This window comes from Saimiri boliviensis, chromosome 1, assembly GCF_048565385.1.
Source record: "Saimiri boliviensis isolate mSaiBol1 chromosome 1, mSaiBol1.pri, whole genome shotgun sequence".
Taxonomy (NCBI): domain Eukaryota; kingdom Metazoa; phylum Chordata; class Mammalia; order Primates; family Cebidae; genus Saimiri; species Saimiri boliviensis.
Genome location: NC_133449.1, coordinates 142,213,437 through 142,225,991, shown reverse-complemented (window position 1 = coordinate 142,225,991; position 12,555 = coordinate 142,213,437). Strand labels below are relative to the sequence as shown.

General features: G+C 44.5%; 1 protein-coding gene across 2 annotated transcripts in view; it reads right to left on the bottom strand.

The window, feature by feature from the left end:
• WWP2 (WW domain containing E3 ubiquitin protein ligase 2) overlaps positions 1–12,555 on the bottom strand; it is a 180,571-nt gene that overhangs the window by 24,277 nt on the left and 143,739 nt on the right. For both annotated transcript variants that reach the window (XM_039477061.2, XM_074405585.1), the window contains exon 9: positions 8,301–8,390. In XM_039477061.2, coding sequence (XP_039332995.1) covers positions 8,301–8,390 — 90 coding nt within the window. The remainder of the gene's footprint in view (positions 1–8,300; positions 8,391–12,555) is intronic.

The following is a 12,555-nucleotide window of genomic DNA, read 5'->3' as shown; positions in this document are numbered from 1 at the left end:
CAATCCTCTACCTTGGCCTCCCAAAGTACTGGGATTACAGGTGTGAGCCACTGCACTCGGCCTCAATGATTTTTTTTAAACTCAAGGCCGCCCTAAAATTGGTTTCCCCTCAAGCGTTTCCTAGATCCCACGGTTGGTTCCCAGATTTTGTCTGGATTCTGGCTGCTAGAGTGCCTCACCTTCACGACCGCTGCTAATCTTCATTCAGCTGAATGCCACAGCTCTCTCCCATACCCGAGCCTTTCCTCAGTTTCCTTGTGTCCGTTCTCCCAGGGATGAAACCAGTCGGCATATTTCCGCTGATAGCAGTAAATCACTCAGCCTGACTGCTTCTGTTTCACTGTCTCCCTGCCCTTGACTTCCCATCCTCCATTCCTATGTCCAGATCTGTACCACCTCACTGTGGACTACTGTACCTCTCCTGGAACTAACCTCCCCACACCATCCAGCCTATAAACAGCCATCAGAGTAACCGTCTAAACTGAGCCCTTGGGTCACACTCCTGCTCAAAACCTTCAATTGAGCAGCCTAGGCAACAGAGGGTGACCCCCACCTCTACAAAAATATTTTTAAAAACTAGCTGGGGGTGGTGGCATGTGCGTTCTTGGTCCCAGCTGCTTGGGAGGCTGAGGTGGGAAGACTGCTTGAGCCTGGGAGGTCAAGGCTACAGTGAACTATGATTATGCCACTGCACTCCTGCATGGGCGACAAAGTGAGATCCTGTCTCCAAAAAACAACAGCACTTCAATTGACTCCCCACTGCCCTTGAGTCAAAATTCTTCAGTAAGTATGCAAGGCTCACAAAAGTCTGAAACCTTCCTACTTTTCTCATAATTTGTCTAAACTAGTGATTTTTATTCATTTTTACTTGTTACCAAATAATTTTTATTTATTTATTTATTATTTTTTGAGACAGGGTCTCACTCTGTTAGTCCAGGCTCAAGTAAAGTAGCAGGATCATGGCTCCCTGCAGCCTCACCTCCCGGGCTCAAGCGATCCTCCCACCTCAGCCTCCTGAGTAGCTGGGACCACAGGCATGCACCACCACACTCAAAGATGGGCATCTCCCCATATTGCTCAGGCTAGTCTCAAAGCAATTTTGGGTTCAAGCAATCCTCTCACCTCAGCCTCCCAATGTGCTGAGATTACAGGTATGAGCCCCTGCACCCGGTCCAAAGTTGTATATATATAGTTTTGAAACACGAATAGGACTACAGAAAGAGAACGAAAAACCATGCTCTCTTGCCCCACTGCTGACTCCTGTTCCCCAAAGGCAACCACTTTCAACTCTCAATTGCTTCTACCAGTGTATGTGTACATCTATGTCTCTAAATAACGTGTCTATTTCATTGCTTTTTGTCTTTTCTTTCACACAGAGACAGGGTCTCGCTATGTTGCCCAAACTGGATTTGCACTCCTGGGCTCAAGCTATCCTCCAGCCTCAGCCTCTTGGGCAGCTGAGACTACAGATGTGCACCACCAAGCTTGGCTCATTATTTCTTGATTTTTGCCATATTTGCTATGGGCTTACGGACTTTCTACTACCTAAGATGAGGAATGAGGATGTTGGTATTGTATTCCATCCCTCAACACACGCTCTACTATCTCCTCCCGTCGTCCTCTTCATATGGAAAATCACCATTAAATCAATATTCAGGCTTTGGATCATGACGATGTAGAATACTGTAAGTATATTTCCTTACTTGTAACAACTTTTTTCTTTTTCCTGGAGGTAAGAACCCCCTTGTTTCCTTCTGTGTGGTTTTCAAGACCCTATCACTGATGCCTCCCCAGGTTCTCCAATGGGACAGGTGGCCTGGCAGTGGCCTTACTCTCTTGGCCACATCTCTCCTTCACCTGACGTGGACGCTTCTGTCCGTATCACACCTGCTCTGTGTCACTGACCTGAGTCATCCTCCCTTCTCCTCCTCACGTCCTCAGGGTTAAGTTCCCTGTGTCTTGAATCCCATTCATTCTTCTTTCTTGGCTTCCTGGTGGGATTTGGTGGAATAAATCATGGAGGAGCTTCTAAGAAAGGATGTACCAAGGTAAATTTTTTTGAAGCCCAGAATGTCTGAAGATACTTTTATTTCTACTCTCATATTCAAATGTTAAAATAACCCAAAGTTATTTCTAGACAGAGAATCACTTTCTTTTTTGTTTGTTTGAGACAGGGTCTTGCTTTGTTGCCCAAGCTGAAGTGCAATGGCATGATCATGGCTTGCTGCAGCCTTGACTTCCCAGCTCAAGCGATCCTCACACCTCAACCTCCCACGTAGTTAGAACTACAGGCATGCACCACCATGCTGGGCTAATTTTTTATTTTTTGAAGAGACAGTGTCTCACTATGTTGCCCAGGCTGGACTCAGACTCCTGGACTCAAACGATCCTCCTGCCTTGGCCTCCCAAAGTGCTGGGATTAGATGTTTGAGCCACTGTGCCCGGCAGGAAAGCATTTCCATCGGAATTGTGAAGGTCTTGCTCTACAGCTGTTGAGAAGGAGGATGGCACTCTTGGTTCCTGACCCTTTCTAGGTACTCTGCTTTTTCCGTCTGGAAGTTTCTGAGGTTGTCTCTTGGCACTCAGAAATTTAGTCAGATGAGCCTTAGGGTGAGTCTTCTTTTTAATCCTCTGGGCTAGGCATGTGGTGAGCTGTTTGAATCTGGATGCTTCAGTTCTGGTCATTTTCTTTTCTAATCATTTCCTATTGACTGTTTCTCTGTTCTTTCTTGGTGAAGAACTAGTCTTCAGATATAGAATGTCTTGGTCACATCTACATCTTCTTATCTTCTTATATCCAATGTTATCTTTTTTTTTTGAGATGGAGTCTCACTCTGTTGCCCAGGCTAGAGCGTAATGGCATGATCTCGGCTCACTGTAATCTCCACCTCCTGGGGTCAAGGGATTCTCCTGCCTCAACCTCCTGAGTAGTTGGGATTACAGGCGCCTGCCACCATGCCCGGCTAATTTTTTGTATTTTTAGTAGAGATGTGGTTTTATCATGTTGGCCAAGCTGGTCTCGAATTTCTGACTTCAGGTGATTCGCCTGCCTCGGCAGCCCAAAGTGCTGGCATTACAGGTGTGAGCCACCATGCCTGGCCCAAATTTATCTTTCAACAATTCTATTGAATTTTGCATTTCTGTTGTCATACATATTAATTTCTAAAAGTTCTTGTTTTCTGCATGGTCGATATCATGGCGTCCTGTTCTTGTTGCTCAGATGCCATACTTTCTCCCGTCATTGAGGATCTCCATTGTCATGTGGTTTTCCTTTCCAAAGCTGTTTTTTAGCTTCCTATTTGTTTTCAACAAGTCCCTTTTTTCTGTCTGTTAATCTTGGGCTATTTGCTCACATTTATTTTTATTTATTATTTTTGAGACAGATTCTTGCTCTGTTGCCCAGGCTGGAATGCAGTGGCACAATCACGGCTCACTGTAGCCTCAACCTTCCAGGCCCAAGTGATCTTCCCACCTCAGCCTCCTGAGTAGCTGGGACCACAAGTGTGCACCACCAAACTCAGTTCATTATTTAAAACAATTTTTTTGGCCGGACACGGTGGCTCACACCAATAATCCCAGCATTTTGGGAGGCCGAGGCAGGTGGATCAACTAAGGTCAGGAGTTCAAGACCAGCCTGGCCAACATGGTAAAACTCTGTCTCTACTAAAAAATAAAAATAAAAAATTAGCTGGGCATGGTGGCACGTGCCTGTAATCCCATACTTGGGAGGCTGAAGCAGAACAGCTTGAACCTGGGAGGTGGAGGACGCAGAACCAATATAGCGCCATTGCACTCCAGCCTGGGCGACAAGAGTGAAAACCCCATCACAAAAAACAAAAAACAAAAAACCGTTTTTTTTTTGTTTTTTTTTTGTTTTTTTTTTTTTTTTGAGACGGAGTTTCGCTCTTGTTACCCAGGCTGGAGTGCAATGGCGCGATCTCGGCTCACCGCAACCTCCGCCTCCTGGGTTCAGGCAATTCTCCTGCCTCAGCCTCCTGAGTAGCTGGGATTACAGGCACGCGCCACCATGCCCAGCTAATTTTTTGTATTTTTAGTAGAGACGGGGTTTCACCATGTTGACCAGAATGGTCTCGATCTCTTGACCTCGTGATCCGCCCGCCTCGGCCTCCCAAAGTGCTGGGATTACAGGCTTGAGCCACCGCGCCCGGCCCAAAAAACCGTTTTTTTATAGACTAGTTCTCCCTATGTTGCCCAGGCTAGTCTCAAATCCCTGAACTTCAGTGATCCTCCTGCCTTGGCCTCTAGAAGTTCTACAATTACAGGTGTGAGCCACCGTACCCAGCTGTGTTCATTCACATTTAACGGTGAGCCACTAAAACACTGTCTAAGTTCTGTATCCTCAAGTGGGGGCTGCAGACTGTGGTTTCATAGTAGAGTGACCAGGAAGAGACCCAGCTATTTCACTGGAAGGTTCCCAAAGATCACAATCTATGTTTCTTTCTCTTAGACTGATGACTTCCCCCAGCAAAAACAAAGAAACAAAGAAAACTATCCTCCAATTTTCAGCCTGGGGAATGGAGATAGTAGCTGCACTTAATCTCCTGTTTCTGAGTTCATCCTTGCCTTCAGCTACAGTTTGCGTCCCCAGATCTGGTCCTCCTCATCTCTCTGCAACTTCTCAAGGTCAGAGGCAGTCATGAGGGTGTGTTTGTGACATGTGTGCAAGCACACACATGCACATGTGGCGGAAGAATGAAGTGATGGTTGACAACCTGGGAATCTAACTCCCTGCACAGATTTCCAACTCATCTTCCAACTGATCTAAAACCAACGAAGTTTTCATCTCATTTCACACCCATCTTTGGGCCTCTAATCGCTGAGGCTTTCCAGGGCTCCACGGTGCAAATCAGCCAGCTTCCTGGTGGATTCCTCATCCTACAGGCGTGGGTGTCAGTTCTCTCGGCTCTGCCATTTATCTATCAGCAGCTAAACTTTGATTAACATCTCCCATGTGCTGTTTCTCCTCTTCCATTCCTTTACTGTTGAAGGTTTATGCTTTTTTGATACCTTTATTACTATTTTAGTGGGTTTTCAGGAAGAACAGAAATAAACACATGTTCAGGCTACATGTTTACCTAGAAGTGTTCTGCTGTGGTGAATTTCCGACTTCTAAGAAGCACGATCGTGCTCTTTATTTCAGCCAAAATCTTGTGCAGAACAGTGACTGGAGGCCCAGTCAGCCCTTCCTCCACCAAACCCGAGAGCCCGGCTGGGCACACCCTGAGCATCTTTACTTCTCACAACCCCTCCGCTCCAGCATAACTGCCCAGGCATGCTTCCCCAGACACATCCTTTCCATTCCCGTATGCAGGCGGGCAGCTCCACTGTCCCCGCAGCCTGGATCATCTTCCTACAAGAGTTGGAGCCACTTTCTTCTGTGAGGTCTCCTCAATCCTGCTGTTTCACAGGGATCACTGTTTGCTTACCTCTGATCTGAGCATTGCTTAAGAGTGACTGAAGAGCAAATGGATGCATTCACCCTGAGCTACCAGGTCCAATACTTATTGCTCCTGGTAAAAGGACCCGTTCTCATACAAGTTTCTGTGGGTTTCCTATACAGGGATGGCCATGATAAAGTGAATTGTTGGTTCAATCTTGCTCTCCAGGGACTAGGTCTGTTGAGATCATGGCTCCATTTGTAGTTTCAAAATTATTTTCACCATGGCTAATAATTCCCTGGAAGCAGGACTTCTGCCATTAATGAGCAATGAAAACTTAAGCATTTATTCTGTTCTCTCTGGATCCCCTGTGATTACAGAGCAGAAATGAGCACTAGAAGCCCAAAGCTCTTGACCTAAAACTCAGGAAGAGCTAACAAGCTACACAGGGCGTAAAGATGGCCGTCTCCTGGGAAAACATGGAAACCGCCCTGGAAATAAGATGGCTTGATTAGTAGCGCTCCACCTCAACACCTGGAGGACAGTAAGTCCCCAGTCACCCTTAGAAGATATCACTGAATATCTTCACTTAAATTCCATGCAAATGCTCATTAGGTCAAGGCCTACTATCTCCTAGACCACAGAGATTAAGAAGGAGCCACGAGATACATAGAGCTCCTGCTGTTTTAAAGTGCACCTGTTATAAAGTACACAAAGTACTTTATAAGCTGGGCGTGGTGGCTCAAGCCTGTAATCCCAGCACTTTGGGAGGCCGAGGCGGGTGGATCACGAGGTCAAGAGATCGAGACCATCCCGGTCAACATGGTGAAACCCCGTCTCTACTAAAAATACAAAAAACTAGCTGGGCGTGGTGGCGGGTGCCTGTAATCCCAGCTACTCAGGAGGCTGAGGCAGGAGAATTGCCTGAGCCCAGGAGGCGGAGGTTGCGGTGAGCCGAGATCGCGCCATTGCATTCCAGCCTGGGTAACAAGAGCGAAACTCCGTCTCAAAAAAAAAAAAAAAAAAAAAAAAAGTACTTTATAATACATAAATATTTATGTGTAAATACATAACAGGATGTAACACATACTTGTTAAGGTCAATGTTTAATCTGTGACACAATTCTAGAAAATCAAATACTGATTGGGTATTTGAGAATATAAACAAAATACTGTTATTGATACTGGAGTTTTATTTTTAATAAAAGAATATGTTTTAGAAATACATACTGAAACATGAATAAATGATGTGATGTTTGGGATTTGCTTCAAAATTATCTAGATCAGGGTGTGGGGGATGGGTGAGTGGAGGGTTACAGATCAGGAGCTAGCAAATTTTTTCTATAAAGGGCCACACAAAGTAATAATAATAATTATTATTATTATTACTTTGTGTGGCCCTTTATATTATTATATTTATATTATTATTATTATTATTATTATTTGAGGCAGAGCTTTTACTCTTGTTGCCCGAGCTGGAGTGCAATGGTTTGATCTCGGCTCACTGCAACCTCTGCATCCCGGGTTCAAGTGATTCTCCTGCCTCAGCCTCCTGAGTAGCTGGGATCACGGGCACCTGCCACCAGATCCAGCTAATTTTTTGTATTTTTAGTAGAGACAGGATTTCACCATGTTGGTCAGGCTGGTCTCAAACTCCTGACCTCAGATGATCTACCAACCTCGGCCTTCCAAAGTGCTGGGATAACAGATGTCAGCCACTGCACTGGGCCACAGAGTAATTATTTTAGGCTTTGCAGGCCATAGAGTCTGCTGCAATTACTCCACTCTGCAACTGAAGTACAAAGGCAGCCATAAACAATAAGTCAATGAATATGTGTGGCTGTGTTCCAATAAAACTTTTTTTACGAAAACAGTTAGAGGGCCGGATTTTGTCCACAGGCCATCATAGTGTGCCGATGACACCTGGTACAGATGAAACAAAACCCACCATGAGTTGATAATTTTTGAAGCTAAATGTTCAGTATGTGGGAGTTTGAAATACCATTCTCTCTACATCTATTTGAAATTTTCCATAAGAAGAACATTTTCATAACAAAATGCTAACTTTTTTTTTTTTTAATTTGAGAAGTCCATGTTTAACTTTGGTAACATCATAAATGGAAGAGTGAGCACTGCTGATGACAGGTTGTGAGTTTCACCCTCCAGGAGGTAAGGTAAAAAGGAAAACTCAAGCATTCTACTAGAAAACTGAAGCTAAAAGCAGCCCAGCCATGGAGAATGACAGGACCAGAAGATGAGGTGGGACGTGTGTGGCACATGCCTGACAGCTGAACCAAACAAGGCACAGGGGCTCTCCTGAGAGTCACCACATCCAACAGCCTTTCCCTCCGCAACCTCAGGGCGAGGAAGTGTGATACACGAGCCCTTCATGGTTACCTTACTGGGAGGTGATTCTCACTTGAGAGCAGAATGCATTCCCTTTTGAAAGCTCTCGGGACCAGAAGATACATGTGGATAGAACTTTCTGTCCCGAGCAGACAGGGAAGCAATCCCTTCTTATTGAACTTGGACAGTCTTCCCTCTCTTGGAAGCCTCTTTCATCCTTTGGTTTTGGATAACTCAGAGGCTTTCTCACAAAGCCCTGCTCAATGAGAAGCACTCTGCCTTTAGCGACAGGCTGGGGACAGGGTACAGTGAAATGCATCAACACTGTATCTTGGCCTCCCATACGCCTTTTGTTTCCCAGAGATCCTATAATAATTCTAATATGTCCTAAGACATGGGAACAGTATTAAGGTAAATGGACAGGAAAAGCAATCAAGTGACCTGGGATAAATGTCACTGTGCTATGCTACCTCTGCAGAAATGCACCATTTCAAGAAGCTGCTGGGTGACTCACGGTGTCAGTTTGAGTCTCAGGTCTTCTCAATCGACGACTTACCCTGGAGGAAGGGGCCGCTCCCAGGTGGTGGTCTTGGTATTGTGGTCAACATAATAGACACGTCCGTTGGGCAGCTCTCGCTGTTCCCATCTGAAAATTAAAGTCCAGGGTGGCATGAGACGCACAATGGAAAGGCATAGGCCCCTGTTAGAAAGCAAGACCTTCACCACCCGTGTGGCTGATTTCGAGGAAGCATCAAAGATGACATGTACAATCAACCCAAGGGTGAAGCCAGGTCCTGCTGTGGCTGAGGATGCCAACCAGGAGTGCTTCTTGAAGAAACTATAATAGCTCCCCTGGATGGAATCAATGGACCAAGGATTTACTATGGATCACTCTAAATTTCCCTAAATGACCTGTAGAAATATATAGTCCATGGATTTTTTTTTTTAATTAAACATTTCTCCACCATTTCACAATCCAAGGTCCCTTTAGGATGGTGATAAAGGCTGAGGATCCTTTCCTTTCAAAATGTACTTATGACAAAAATTTGTGTTGCAATTTCTGGGTTTTACAGAACCCTCCTAAAGATCATCTATAGACCCTCCCGTCTTTTTCATCTACCCAACCTGGTAAAGTCACAGATTTGTTTTTAATGATATAGGCTCTCACTCTGCTGCCCAGGCTGAAATGCAGTGGCACAACCTCAGCTCACTGCAACCTCTGCCTCCCAGCCTCAAGTAATCCTCCAACCTCAGCCTCCCGAGTAGCTGGGACTACAGGCACACATCAGCATGCTCAGGTTTTTTTTTTTTTTTTTTTTTTTTGGTATTTTTGGTAGATACAGGGTTTCGCCCTGTTGCCCACGCTGGTCTGGAACTCCTAAGCTCAAGCGATCCACCAACGTTGGCCTTCCAAAGCGCTAGGATTGCAGGAGTGAACCACCGCACCCAGCTTAAAGTCACAGATTCTATGACTGCATCTGTTCTCCTAGCATCATAGATACTCATGTTCACATTTATTTTTGTACTATAGTATTTATTTACAGAGTACCTTAAAAGAGATCTGGGTGAATACAGAAACACAACATAGTGGTATTTTATACTGCTCTACCTATGACGTCAAGTCTGTTTGTAAGTTAATCAAGGTACTGAGGGTGGCTTATCTGCACTACTGAAAGGATGACAAGGTAGCAGGTGACTCAGAGATAATACACACACCTGCTCAGTACAAAATACGGCCAAGGAACACTCGTCCCCACACTCCTGTTATTTGCATGCAGTCTGACAATAACTCTACTTACCCAGAATATAGTAACCTATATATAAATGATGCAAGATGTATTTATATAATCCTTACCACTTTGTCAAGGATATTAATGGTGCCAAGAACCTTTATGTTTTACACTGAATTTATTTATTTCTACTTTTGGGTACTGTCTAGGAGAAATTAACCTTTTCTGGAAAGCTACTATAGTCGGTTCTGCTGTCATGCTTGTTTTGAAAATGCAAATGTGTTCTGATGCTATTGATACAGAAGGGGATGATGTGAGCATAATGAGAGTTCTGTTTGCTTATGCATGACTTTGTCCGTGAGAAACACTAGATGGACACGGAAAACTTCCCCCAGCTAAACCTGGTTATATAAGAATATACTAAACCCACAGGCAGCCAGCAGCCTCCTCAGTTTAAAATGTGTTAATAGGCCACATCGTCCACATCTGGAGTTACAACTCCCATCTGATTTCAGATAGCCCTTGGTGCACCAGTACACAGTAATACAAGCTCCAACTTCTGGCATCTGCTTCCACAAGCAAATTTCAGGTTTTCTCAAGAGAAAATGCTGCATTTACTGTAGTGTTATCTAGTTTGTAATCATTTGACATGTGTAAAACTGTGCTATCATTATTAGGTTCCTATTTTTTTTAATGTGTCACTGACAAATTTTTTTAGCATTATGTTCCTACTCATTGTTCCCCATAAGCCCTGTGGTTTTTTTTTTATCCTTTTAACATATTTTTCTTCTCTTTATTATTATTTTTTTGAGAATAAGTCTTGCTCTGTTGCCAGGCTGGAGTGCAGTGGCGCGATCTTGGCTCACTGCAACCTCCGCTTCCAGGGTTCGAGCGATTCCCCTGCCTCAGCCTGATAAGTAGCTGGGACTACAGGCATATGCCACCACACCTGGCTAATTTTTTGTATTTTAGGGGTTTCACCATGTTGGCCAGGATGGTCTCAATCTCCTGACCTCGTGATCCACCCGCCTCGGCCTCCCAAAGTGCTGGGATTATAGGCGTGAGCTGCTGTGCCTGACCTTTTTATTTTTTTAAAGACAGAGTCTTGCTCTGTTGCCCAAGCTGGATTATGGAGTGTGTGATCATAGCTCACTGCAGCCTCTGATTCCTGGGTTCAAGTTATCCCTCTGCCTCAGCCTCCCAAGTAGCTAGGAAAAGAAGTGCGCGCCACCAGGCCCAGCTAATCTTTTTATTTTGTATAGATGGGGTCTTGCTTTGCCCGAGCTGGTCTTGAACTCTTGGGCTCAAACAATTCTCCCTCTTTGGCCTTTCAAACCAATATGCCTAGCCTGCCCCTCTGGTTTTTAACTGCATAATTTTGCATCACATGGTGATTTTTAGGGGCACATATATTATAGCAGAGCTAACTGTGTATGAAAAAAATGCCCTAACTTCTACTATTAAGCCTGGTGTGTCTATGCTGATAGATATTACCTGTACTCAATGCCATTTCTTATTTAAACTGGGATGTCTGGTTAGTGGACTGCATTGGGCAGTCCTTAGAAGCTAGTCCAGAAACAGAGATATATAAGGTTTTTAAGGTAAGGAAGAAACAGAGGAGGCACCATCACCCACTGATAATCTCACCTACCATGAGCTACAGGCTAATGCTTTACTGTATGCAATCCTTGCCTCCATCCTTCAAGGTAGAATCACCATCAGACACTGAGGAAACTGAGGCTCAGAGGAACTAAGTAACTCTTCAATGGGATTCAAACCCAGCTCTGCCCACCAAGCCCATGAGTTTCACTGTGCTTTGTTGAAAGGAAGAATGGGAGGAAAAGGAAGATGAACTGAAATTTATAGGGACTCTACCACATGGCAATGTACCAGATACCTTTCCAATCCTGTTCTCAAAGTGAGCAGCTTTCCCTAGCACTGGCATCGAGGTAGGGTCAAGATGACTAGGCAGGAGGAATTATACAGGTTGAGTAGCCCCTTCCCTAGATGCTTGGGACCAGAAGTGTTTCAGATTTTGGATTCTGGCATTTTTCCCCCCGATTTAGGAATATCTGCAGAATACATACCAGCTGAACATCCCTAATCTAAAAATCTGAAATCCAAAATTCTCCAGTGAATATTTCCTTTATGGGTCGTGTCAGAATTCAAAAAGTTCTAGATTTGGAGGCATTTCGAATCAGGAACGCTCAACCTGTAATGCATCCACAGTCTTTATTTCTAGGCTCTGTTTTAATCACCATCCTCTGTTCAGATCTGATCTCCTGGAAGAAGGTGCACACTGTGTACCACTAGGAGGGCTGGCCCCAGGAACAGTGAGATCTGGAGGTTCTACACACCCCCTAAAGTGGACAACTATTGGTTGAGGACCAGAGTGCTACTGTTTAAAGAAAAATATTAGACAAATTTAACCACATTTATTTAAGAACCATCCATGAACTGGGCAGCACTCAGAACCAGGAGAGATTCAGAGAGTGCCACCAAGCAGTGTGAGCAGCAAGACTTTAGAGGCTGAATATGGAAGCAAGGTAGAGAAATCATTTAAAGGGCTACAGCTGGGCATCTGCCTTATTTGGGCATGGTCTGATCAGCTGCCTGCCTGTGATTGGCTGAAACCCAGATATTTGTTACAAAAAAATACATATTCCTAATTTGGGTTTTGGTTTGTTTATGTACTAAGTTAGGTCGTAGTTTCCTATGCAAGAACTTGAAGTATGGAGAGAACCTCAGGTTAATGTCATGTTACTTATTTAACATGATAAACACCATTAAAACGCAGGTAGGGTTGTTTTCTCTCCCAGGCATTCTTGCGCAAGGCTCAGACTGATGACAATCCTGGGGATTTGATCCAGATGCCTTGGTTCTCCCACTGCAAAAGGGAGATCTTCATATTTTATTTAGTATTTTACAAAAAGGGCAGGATCTGGCAAAAGTGACCAGATGAAAATGCACACTAGGGCCTAGGACAGTGGCTCATGCCTATAGTCCTAGAACTTTGCAAGGCTAAAGCAGGAGGATCACTTGAAGCCAGGAGTTTGAGGCCAGGTTGGGCAACATAGCAAG